The sequence below is a fragment of the Bombina bombina genome, chromosome 6 (genome assembly GCF_027579735.1).
Source record: "Bombina bombina isolate aBomBom1 chromosome 6, aBomBom1.pri, whole genome shotgun sequence".
In the NCBI taxonomy this organism is placed as follows: domain Eukaryota; kingdom Metazoa; phylum Chordata; class Amphibia; order Anura; family Bombinatoridae; genus Bombina; species Bombina bombina.
Window position 1 is genome coordinate 907,371,755 of NC_069504.1, and position 13,099 is coordinate 907,384,853.

At 37.4% G+C, this 13,099-nt stretch overlaps 1 protein-coding gene across 1 annotated transcript in view; it reads left to right on the forward strand.

Moving 5' to 3' along the window:
- Positions 1–7,683: 7,683 nt before the first annotated feature.
- IGDCC3 (immunoglobulin superfamily DCC subclass member 3) overlaps positions 7,684–13,099 on the forward strand; it is a 237,903-nt gene continuing 232,487 nt past the window's right edge. The window contains exon 1 of the mRNA XM_053719580.1: positions 7,684–7,738. Within this exon, the coding sequence (XP_053575555.1) occupies positions 7,684–7,738 (55 nt within the window). The remainder of the gene's footprint in view (positions 7,739–13,099) is intronic.

A 13,099-nucleotide genomic window follows, 5' to 3' on the forward strand; every position in this document is an offset into this window, starting at 1 on the left:
TGCCAGATCCTAGAATGATCCCTATGCTTAATGTTTATAGCTAACAATGTTTTTTTTTTACAGCTAATGAGATATAAGTGTATAGGACATGCCAGATTCCAGAGTGATCCCTCTGTTTAATGTTCATAATTAACAATGTGGATTTATAATTAATGTTTTATAGTATTCCACTGCAGGACATTTGCTAATATTCCAAAATTAGAAAGCACCCCTAGGGTTGCCATCCAACCTAATTGGTTGAGTTATTTCCCCAACGACCCCCTCCTCCAGGACAGAGTCCAGTTATGGGATTATAAATCCCTGGTTTTGTATTGTTGTTTGGTTATTTGTTTTTTTCGTGTTGATGTTAACCAAGTCTCTAATGCTTTTTTCTACTTTCCAATGCTCGAGGACCAACTGTACAGCGACTGACATACTCACAAAATTGACGGCAGACATTCCTCTCTGGTATGAAGACGAACTCCACAGGGTAAGCAAGAGACACACATGCAAGGACCACCCCACTGAGAACTGGGATAAAAATCAGCGCACACACAACTTTATAGTGTAATGGGGACTACACATAGGGACATCTCCTTATTATCACAAAATTGTAAGGGTCTTAACTCCCCCACTAAACGATCTATAGCTCTTAATTGGTTCAAGAGAGAGGGAGCGAACATAGTATTTGTCCAAGAGACACACTTCCTCAAAGACAAAGAACCCACCTTTAAATCCAAAGAGTTCCCATCCCTCTTCCTTCACTCACACAAGAAAAAGACGAATGGAGTGGGAATACTATTTAACAGAAATACTCCCTTTCAACTAACAGACAAATACACAGACAAGGAGGGCAGGTACATCATCCTAGTTGGAACCTTGTTCAATAATTGGGTTACCCTGGCCAACATTTACTCTCCTAATACGGGGCAGGCACAATTCATTAAAAGAGTTGGAAATAAAATACTAGAAGTACAGAAGGGGATATTAATATTGGGAGGAGATCTTAATGTTGCATTACTACCTGCAGTTGATTGTTCTCAAGGTTCTAGCTCCACTACTAAAAGTACTAGACACTTCATTAATAACACTTTAAAACAACTTACACTGATTGACATATGGCGCTTCCTACATCCGACCACACGCAACTACTCATTCTACTCCAACCCGGCAAAATCATACTCTAGAATTGATTACTGGTTTATAGAACATAAAAGTATATCATTGATTAGGGATGCAAATATACAGACAATAGCCTGGTCCGATCATGCATCTATCTCTATGAGCCTGGAATGGCCATCAGCCCCAGTGCTACCCTACCTATGGAGACTAGATGAAACGCGTCTCATAGATCCCATCACCCATACACAAGTACTAAGTGACATCACTGAATATTTCAGGACAAATTTAAACACTTCTAGTGGGATACCCTCGGTGTGGTTAGCTCATAAAGCTTACATGAGAGGATAGTTTATGAGAGACAAAATCAATCATAGACGCAAGACAAACGCATATTATACACAACTGCTACAAAACCTCCAAACAACGGAAATAGCCCACAAAAATAACCCATCAGAGAGGAAATCTCTTATAGACCTAAACAAAGCGAGAGACCTCCTAAAGGAATACTTAAATAAGGAAGCATGTAGAAAAGCATTATACCTACAAAAACTATACTATCAGGGAGGGAATAAGGCAGGTACACTACTGGCCAGGGCCCTACGACGCAAATCCCTCCACAACCACATCTTTAATATAACAGATAACAGAGGAGCAGAAGTCGTAGAATCTGCATTAATAGCACAATCTTTTAAAGATTATTACAAAGACTTATACAACCTCCCTAAGCCCATCATGACATCACAGAATAGTACATTAGATCAATACCTCCAGGAATCCGACCTGACTCAGATACAACCAGATGATAGAGAAGTCTTAGAAAGCCAAATCACCCTAAAAGAAATTTTAGAAGCGATAGATAGCCTACCATCCAATAAAAGCCCAGGACCGGATGGGTTTTCTAATAAATACTATAAACAATTTAGAGATCAATTAGCACCACACTTACTAGCCCTTTTTAAACAAATTGACGAATCTGGACAGCTCCCTAAAGAATGTTTTGAAGCCCACATTACCGTCATACCTAAACCAGGCAAATCCCCTAAACTTACAAGTAATTATAGACCCATATCACTATTAAATACGGACCTTAAAATTTATACAAAAATTCTAGCCAATCGTTTAAATAAAATCTTGCCTCAAATAATTCACACAGACCAGTCTGGTTTTGTCTCGGGAAGGGAGGCGAGGGACAACACTATTAGGGTACTCCAACTAATAGAATACGCTAAAACAACCAATACTGAAATGATTATAATTTCAACTGACGCGGAAAAGGCGTTTGATCGCCTAAACTGGAACTTTCTATTCGCCACACTGGGTAAGATAGGGGTGGGAGAAAAGATGATTCGTAGGATAAAATGTTTATACCAATCCCCCTCAGCAAAGGTACGTGTTAATGGCCTGGTTTCAGACCCATTTGAAATAAGTAATGGAACGAGACAAGGATGCCCCCTCTCCCCAATCTTGTTTATCATCAGTATGGAGGTGCTAGCACAGAGAGTCAGGAATAATCCACTAATATCGGGAATTAAAATAGGTCCCTTAGACTTTAAAATATCGATGTATGCAGACGACGTCCTTTTTACTTTATCTTCCCCAGAACCTTCCACTTCCGCAGTATTACAAGAATTAAAAAGATTTGGGGAATTTTCTAACTTTTCAGTAAATTAACAGAAATCCGAAATATTAAACATCTCCCTTTCTAGAATTAAGTTTAAATCCCTGTTAGATCACTGCCCATTTAAACATCAACCAAAAGCTATTAAATATTTGGGGATCTACTTAACCCAGAACCCCAAATCCCTTCTACAATTGAACTTTAAAAACCTTATCAACTCAATCTCACACGACCTACAAACTTGGAAAGATCGCCAATTCTCATGGTGGGGAAGAATTCAAATTTTGAAAATGAATATATTACCCAGAATACTTTATGCTATTCAAGCAATACCTATAGCCCTTCCACGCCACTTATTAGATCAAACCCAAAAAATCATGAATCAGTTTGTGTGGGGGAAAATAAAGCCCAGAATCAAAAAACTAACAATGTACAGAGCCGTGAGGGAAGGAGGGTTAGGATTGCCAAACATTGAGACATATTACCAAGCTACGAGCCTTCAAAGAATAATAGACTGGCATAGAAACAAAGATAGGAAGGCGTGGATCCCAATGGACTCCCACATCTTGCATACACCCAACCCCGGGGCCTTATGTTGGATAGAAAAACAGAATAGACCACCATGGCTAAAATGCTATTCTCTACTTTCACATGTCTTCGATACATGGGATGGTATTATTAAAAAATACTCAGGCATCTCCACAACGATTTCCCCTATGCTCCCCATTTCCCCAAACGCAGAACTGAAGGGAGGAATCAGATTCGACAAAACAAATTCAAATATGTGGGAGATGGGTTACACAACTCCACTTAGTTAATTGGTTAGAGATGGGAAACTTAAACAAAGGCAAGAATTAACGGACATACTAGGCGGCGCTTTTACAAACTGGTTAAAATATAACCAAATACACCACCTCATACAAACACACCCACAGAAACAACTGCTGACCAGACACCTAACTCCATTTGAAATGACCTGTACAGCTGACCTCCCCGCACATCACACTTTATCATTAGCTAGGAAACTCTTGATCCAAGCCCAAAAAGGGGGACTACCTGACTATGTTGACCGTTGGCACAAAGATCTAGGTAGGGAACTAACAGAGACGGAGTGAGATCATATTTTTCAGAGTATCAGAAAGTCATCTTTCTCCACAAAATACTTGGAAACTAACTTTAAACTGTTAACAAGATGGTACCTCACCCCCTCAAGACTGAAGAGTATATTTCCTTCCTCATCTGAACTCTGTTGGAGAGGGTGCGGGTTGCGAGGAACCCTTCTCCACATTTGGTGGGAGTGCCCCAAAATCAAGCCCTTCTGGGAAAAGATCCAAGAGCAGGTTAGAAACACACTGGACACAGACAGTCATTTTACCTTAGAACCAGAAGTAGCACTATTGAATCTCCCCACAAAATGTAAGTGTAGATTAAGAAGCAGACTAATCCAGCTGTCACTAAACACAGCCAGACTATTAATAGCCCGGGGGTGGAAAACTCAAACATGCCCATCATTTGGGGAGTGGTCGGCTCTCTATGGAGGAATATGGTTACTTTAAATCTAACAAAATAGCATTCTTCCACGACCTAAAATTTATATGGGACGAATTACAACATAAGATGCCTCTTAACACTAGGAAGTGTTCACAAGATACGAGTGTGACATGAAAAGTATATTTGACTTATGACAGATAGAAACAACATGACAGAACTGACCTTTCCCACTTTTCCACGACCCGGAGGCTAGAGAGATAAACAAGCCGGTCTGGGGGATCTGACAAGGACACGCTGTGCAGGGGGCCCTCGTAGTATGACACGGAACACGCACAAGAGAGACTTGGTAAGTTATACAGTTTGGTTATTGTTTTGTTTTTCTTAAAATCAACCCAAGAAGTGCATTAGTTGTTTATGAAGCTATGAGTAATGTATAGGTACTGCATTTATCCAGGTGAACTGCTTTTATTACATGAGCGAACTAATGTACTGTACTATATATAAAATTCAATAAAGACAATTAAATATAAAAAAAAAAAATGGCAGCTAATTAAAGGAACAGTAAACGCAAAAATACAATTCAACGATTCAGATAGAGTTTGCAGTTTAAAAAACAAAAAATCTTTGCAATATACTTCTGTTTTCATATTTGCTTTCTTCTCATGGTATCCTTTGTTGCAGCAATGTTTTAGACTGCTTAGACTGCCTAGGTTTACTCTTCAATAAAGTATACCAAGCAGATGCGAGTTTTGAGAGAGATGGAAAGAAAAATGAGGGAGAGAATAAGGAGGTTGGGAGAGTTAGAAAAAGGGTTTATAAGTGGGAGAAGGTGCCAGAGATGAATTACTGATTGCATAAGTTATCTGAATATCCAGTTGCCGGTTATATACAGTGCCTGCCGCAACATAATCGATATTGGTTATAGCTCTCTTTAATGAATTAGTGGTCATACTTCCTGAAATGTGAATAGTGGCTATATAATTTGAATAAATGATGATAATGATAATAATATTAATAATACATTTTTTAAAGTTAGATTGCTGGACATATATCTGGCCTCAGTGCAAGATTACAGTTAAACCACTAGTCTATATATAAGGGATTACTAGCTAAACACTTTGGGCTAGATTACAAGTGAGGCGCAAACGGTTTTGCGCTAGCGCAATCGTGATTTTGCGAGCCATTTTCATTTTGCTGATATTACAAATGGAGCCAAATCGCGATTGCGCTATCGCAATCGTCTTTATGCTTTAATCCTTTTCCGCGATCTCAGAGCTGTGAACTGTTTGCCTAAACTAAAAAGTTGCACAAAACACTTCAAATATACATTACCGTTACACTCATATTAGCACTGTCTCATAAAAATTATTTCAAAAAAATATTGCACAAAAAAGTTATAAAGTGCTCAGACAGGAGATCTTGGGTGTTAGAAAAAACTGCAGGCAAATGGCATTAAAGGGACACTAAAACCAAATGTTTTCTTTAATGATTCAGATAGAGCATGCAATTTTAAGCATCTTTCTAATTTACTCCTATTAGCAATTTTTCTTCTTTCTCTTGCTATCTTTATTTAAAAAAAGCAGGAATGTAAAGCTTAGGAGCCGACCCTTTTTTTGGTTCAGCACCTGTTTAGCGCTTGCTGATTGGTTAAAATAATTGTTATTAGATTGTGTTATAATGAGGCTAACTGTTACTTTTAATTGTATTTTTGTTGTGTTTTGTGACCCTTTTTTTTGGCAAAACCGTTAACCAGTGCTCTGAAGTTGTTCTATGCCGATGTGCATTAAATTCAATTGTGCTTAAGCGATCGCGTTTACTTTCTATTTGTAATACGCATGCAACATCAAATGCGCGCTAAAAAATCTGCGATTAACCCGATATTGCTTGGGTATAACTGTTAGCGCACCACTTGTAATCTGGCCCTAAGTATCTTATAACATACATAGATCTCATGTCATCTGAGTAACCAAATCCAAGTATCTCTTAATTGAAAGTATCTCGCCAGAACAGAGAGCTTTAGATCACCGGCCCTAAGAAACAAGCCTATCACATGATTTTTCAAGGGGGTTCTTAGAGTATTTACAGACCTCATGGAAGCCAAAGAAAATTTAAAAAAAATAATGTCAGTTAATTAAGGGAACATCTGAGTAACCAAATCAAAGTATCTCTTAATTGATAAGATCTTTGAAAATGTCTTATTTAATTTGTACATGCCCCCTTAATTACCCCTCAGTCCCCATTGCTCTTTATAAAAAAATATTTCTGTTTTTATTAACATAACTTTTAGAATTTTCATATTCTCCCTCTGTTCCTAATTTCAGTTTTTAATAAACAATCTTTCTCTGGAAGTGTCTGCATAATATCTTCTAAAAGTACCTAGCAACATTCCCCTATCCTCTCCCCTCCTGATCCTATTCTGTACCATGAGCATCTTCTATGTTTTCTATCTTCTGAATATTGTCAGTCCATTCCTTCTCCATTATCTCACTCGGCCTTAGTATTTCCTATCCTCTTTCTGAGTAACTTCCACCCTCCATCTCACTATGAGTATCTTTAATCGTTTCCACCACATTTCTCTGAGTATTTGTATCTTTAACCTTATCTTCTATCAACCTCTATTTCACAATCTCATCCTCTATTTTCCCCTTTCTTAGATTTTCCTCCCTGAATGTATCTCCCATCCTATATCTTACTCCAAAAATCTTCCATCCTTTCTCCCTCTATTTCCCTCTAAATATTATCCACCCTTTCTCCTATAATCTGCCTTCCTATGAATAGATTCCATCCTTTCTCTCTGGATAATCCTTTGTTCTGCCTCTCTGCATTTAGGAACAAGTCAAACCAGCCCATTAAATTAATATCACCGTTCGCTGTAGAGCCAGGAGAGCAGTGGATGTCAAGCTGATGTGACAGCTATACATTATGCTTATATGTCTTCTTGACTTACATAACATCAGCATGTTGTAATGAGACATAATGATGAGTATAACAACTATACCTTGGAGGCTCATCTTTAATTTGTAAATAAAAAGGAGATGAAAGATAAAAGTCAATGTGACAAGGTTTGGGGAGAAGGGAGGGGGATTCTATTGGGTCCCTCCCCCTGAAATCCACACGCCCGTAGTTCAAAAGCGTGGGGATCACTTGCTTAAAAAGTCCGCTGGCAGAAAGCACTGGCTGGATCTTTTGTTCCCCAGAAAGGGCCTCAAGAGGACTGTGGTGGGAGAGGGAGGGGGAGATCTTTGGGAGCTGTTGGTTCAGTGCACACTCACTGATGGTTTTGGAGCAGTAAAGGGGATGCTGACAATTTGTTAGTGCTTGTGCAAAATGGTGCAACCGTGTCCCCACTTGTCCCAGTGAGGAGTGTCTGGGTCTGACTTACTATTCTTTTGTGCTGCTCTGCTCTCCGGGTTCCCTTCTTATTCTTCTCTTGGGATTTTCTTTTTTTTGGAAAATACTTCAAAGTGATTCCCATGGCTTGTGGAAGCTGCGGCTGGCTAGTGCTGGGGCTGGTCCTCTTCATGGTTGGTAAGTCTATGATTGCACTTGTAAGCTCAATGTCAATGGGGTTTTGCACATACTCAGGAGGGTCAGTAGGGTAGGAGGCAGCAGAGGACCAAACAGCTTGCAATCTGTTTTAGGTGTAATTTAGGTAAAGTTAAGGAATCTCACCCTATGCACTTGTATTTGTATTCAGTTAAATGAACAATGGCAGATAAACTATAAACAGATAAGAGGCAGGGCACTAGACCTCAGACAAGAAGGATGTTTGCGCATTTGCTTCCCTTTTAAATTATTATCTGACCTGTGTGTTCATGGTTTATCACTTAGCTGCAAGAAAGCCCTGACAGTTATGGGTTAATTCTCTCCCATTACACTGCACCACACCAAAATCTGTTATGGCCATTCATGCAGATGCACCACTGTATTTTTTGGAGGATTGCTGTGCAGATCCAGCAGTGAAAGGGTTCTGGAGGTTGGGATGCCTTGGTACGCCTGGGTGTCCCGTTGTCATAACAACCCACCATAACAGCTTCTGTTGTAAAGACTGCATTGGGCTGAGCTTTGTCTCCCATACGGGTGTGTAACACTCCTTACGTCTGATAGTAGTAGTAGTATCAGAGCATGGAAAGCACATGGCTGTGTCAACAAGTCTCCAGGCAGCGAGGAATTGTGCCAATTGGCAATAAATAACCTGAAACCAGAGCAGAAGCATCCTCCATGTGGTTCTGTATCTTCACCCTTCACTTGCCAAAGCACACCTGGGGATCATACTGTAGAATTGGCAAAATAAATAACTGTAAAATGAATATATATATATATATATATATATATATATATATATATATATATATATATATATAGATATATATATAGATAGATAGATAGATAGATAGATAGATATAGATATACATACATATATAATACATATATATATATATATCATCATATCACAAACGCTATCTGATGTAAGTATACATTTTTATGTGCATATTATAATATGTATGTATGTATGTATGAATGTATGTATGTATGTATGTATGTATGTGTGTGTATATATATATATATATATATATATATATATATATATATATATATATATATAGTCATACATATACATACACATAAGCACATACGCCTTCATTTATTAATGGAATGAAGTTTATTTTTGTGTGCTCACTGCATTGTATAAAGCTGAGTGATTACTGATACAATATTGAAATCACAATATGTTGGAGCAACACTTCGGGTGTCAGTATACTCTGTATAATTATAAATGCTTATCTCGTAGACACAGTTTGGTCTATGACTGTAAATGATCTATATTGTCTGATACATCTGATCATTTTGACAGCCAAATAGGTTGTTTATCCCTTCCCATCCAGTCCCTAATGTGTCTGGGCAGACATGTGTGTGCAGTGCGCGTGCACGTGTTGGGTGCATAGTGTGTGAGCCATGTGTGCATTGTTTTGTATATATTCCCTATAACGTGTTCTGTATCTGTGCTCGCTGAGGCGTTTCTAATCTTTTGTGATAGAATATGCAATAGCTCCTTTGTGTGAGAGCAAAGAGTGTTATAATCCTGTATAATTAGGATTACTATGCATTTATCCATCCAACTCAGCCTCACTAATTCAGGTATTACTAAAACTAACGTCTTAATAATGATTGTCATCAGGGATACCCAAATTCTTACTACTCAGGAGTGTGAAATGATGAGATGTTTGAGCATTGCCTTGAGATTGACATGTATTGGTAACAATGGAAAATAAATGTAAATAGGTGCAGTAAATGCAAGGAGTATATTTCAGTATAGGGAAATATTCAGCAATAGCTCTTCTGCCTTTACAAAGACAATGCAGATGTAAGGGGATATTTGATGCTGTAAATGAATAACCTATTATCACTGATGGATCCCCCCCCCAAGATAATCTGCTATACAAATAATAACAACAATGTTGCTAAGAATATTGATATGTAGGAGGTTACAATGGTAGTTAAATATTTTAAAAAATAAACTTCTACATTTGTAACAATGAACTGTAATAGGTACAATTTGTAATTTTTCAGAAAAGTTGCTACTGAGTATTACAGATGTCTGCAACTATAGATTAGAAAGCTATAACATGTTATATTTATTGTATTACTTTGTAACATTCCCTTGGTAAGCGGTAGTGACAAGAATTAATAAGCAATAAAGGTTACATTTTGAGTTTATGGATCATGCAATTCTCACACCCCCTACTGGCGATTATTGGTATTGCAGCTACACAAAACCCTCGCTGTCATTGTCACAGCAGCACACCTGTTCCAGGCTTCACCGCTTGGGACCGCTATTATGAGTGATGGGGCTGAGACCCCGAAAGTTTAAGTTGGAAGAAGGCCCAGGAATTGGAGCATGCTGGGGGATTAGTGGGGATAACTAGAGATTAGTATGGGTTTACCAAGTGTTTTGAATTTAGGTCATGGGATGGCCATGAAGTTGGTATTTTCTATAATGTGACTATTCTAATATTTTTTTCTTCATATTTTATTATAAATGTAATTAGAAGAACAATTAAAGGGACAGTCTAGTAAAAATTAAACTTTTTATGATTTAGATAGGGCATGCAATTTTAAACAACTTTCCAATTTACTTTTATCATCAAATTTGCTTTGTTTCCTTGGTGGTATTTTTGAAAAAGCTAATTTTAAGTAATCAACACGTTCAAAATCACATTACCCTTCAGTTTATCAAAGCTGTTATGCCAAACTGTTAAATAACGTGACACACTATTAAAAGTCTCTTCTGCAAATCACACTGTCCATAAGTATTTCACCACTATGAAAAGAAGATCAAATTATTACTTATTTTCTAATGTAATAGTAATCAGATGTCAGCAAACGCTCAAACTTATTCATGTCAGTTTGTTAGTGGCTGTTATTGCAGATGGTGTTCCTTTTTTTCTATGGCATAACAAAATGACAGTTTTTAGATGATAAGATGTCCTTAAAGTCGTCAAAAGTAAACAAATAAATATTAAAGGGACAGTCTAGTCAAAATTATACTTTCATGATTCAGATAGGGCATGCAATTTTAAACAACTTTCCAATTTACTTCTATTATCTAATTTGCTCAATTCTTTAGATATCCTTTGTTGAAGAAATAGCAATGCACATGTGTGAGCCAATCAAACAAGGCCTTTATGTGCAGCAACCAATCAGAAGCTACTGAGCATATCTAGATATGCTTTTCAGCAAGTGATATCAAGAGAATGAAGCAAATTAGATAATAAAAGTGAATTAGAAAGTTGTTTAAAATGACATGCTCTTTCTAAATCACGAAAGAAAAAAATTGGGTTTCATGTCCCTTTAAGTGACAGCTATTTCTGTCAAGTGATCATGTATACTAATCATTGCAAACTATTAAATATCTTACAGGGCTTTTTGGTTTGCCTTAATTTTTATATGTGAATAGGTGAAATACATTGATAAATCAGTTGTATGTATAATAAATACAATTAGTCAATTTAGTATGATACAGTGTTGTCAGATAAACTGTTTAAATGCCAAAATAAAACATTCTTAGGAGTATATAAATAAGGGATACAAGGATGGATTAGACTTTTCCCCCCCAGATGGCCCCATGAACTATCACCTTGTACTGGCTCCTGTTAATTATATGACTGCAGCCCTGGCCCCTGCTTCCTCAATTCTGCAATTTCCTGCTCCCCTTTGTAATGTCAAAAGCCAGCTTTGTGTGTCTTTGATAAGCTGCCCTTCACATTCAAGTGAAAGGATTTCATCCCAGTAAAGACCTGCAAAGGCATCTTTTCTAAATGACTCCACTGGAGATTAATTGATAAGAGCAACTGACATTAAAGGAACATGAATCTAAAAATGAAAACTGATTTATACTGCTAGAGCAGTGCTTTTACTAATCTTTTAAATAATACAAAAGTAATGCCTCCTCCCCTGATGCTTTTATGTTTAGCTATCAGAAGCTGCAAGACAAACAATGCAAATGCAATTGGAAAAACATAAACCGTGTATGAATACAGAGCTTCAGCGCCCTCTCTCCCTCTCCTTTATATCTTTAAATACATTTTTCCAACCCAACTCAATTAATAAACTAATATAATTAATATAATTCTGAGTCATGTTCTAGCATGTTTACATTTCTAGAGACATTGATGTAACCTTCAATTAAAATTCTTGTGATTATATTTCATTTGTTTACAATTTGTATAGTGTAATTTGAACTAAATTTTACTCTGAAAACATATGTAAAACAATAACTAAATACTCAATGGCCAATACATTCACCGGAAACAGGTAAAATGCGCTTTTATGAGGATCAAGGTGTTCCGTTTGGAAAGCCTAGAAATGTAGTAAAAATGTACTAGATTTATTGGAATTATGCTGTTGAGTTGTCGCTTTGCAAGATATAGAGGGTGCTAATAGTGTACAGCTATGGCGTTGCTCACAATTCTGCCCTTTTGTCAGATTTTTTTTTTTACCTTTTGCAGTGATCACAATCCTAAAAAGTTTCTGCAGTTAAAGGGACAGTCTAGACCAAAATAAACTTTCATGATTCAGATAGAGCATGTAATTTTAAACAATTTTCCAATTTACTTTTATCACCAATTTTGCTTTGTTCTCTTGGTATTCTTAGTTGAAAGCTTAACCTAGGAGGTTCATATGCTAATTTCTTAGATCTTGAAGCCCACCTCTTTCAGATTGCATTTTAACAGTTTTTCCACCACTAGAGGGTGTTAGTTCACGTATTTCATATAGATAACACTGTGCTCGTGCACGTGAAGTTATCTGGGAGCAGTCACTGATTGGCTAGACTGCAAGTCTGTCAAAAGAACTGAAAAAAGGGGCAGTTTGCAGAGGCTTAGAAACAAGATAATTACAGAGGTTAAAAGTATATTATTATAACTGTGTTGGTTATGCAAAACTGGGAAATGGGTGCTCTGACAAAATGCAGAAGGACATTTGGCAGAAGGACATTTGGCAGACGGACATTTGGCCAACGGACATTTGGCTGACAGACAGAAAGCTAAAGAATATGTTCCAGAGTGCTCTGTTCTAATCAGAGCCTCGGGCACCGCAACTGCCTCTGGGAACCTTACCATGGGTCCCAGGCCGCACGTTTTGTAATTCTCTGTCTGGGAAATTATCTATCTATCAAATCTATCTATTTATCTATCAAATCTATCTATCTATCGTATCTATCAAATGTATCTATTGCATCTATTGATCTATCTATCTATCTATCTATCTATCTATCTATCTAATCTATGTATTTATCTATCTATCAAATCTATCTATCTCGTGGCCGGACTGTTATCTGACAGCCACTTGTGTTTCGGCCAAATGTCCGTCGGCCAAATGTCCGTCAGC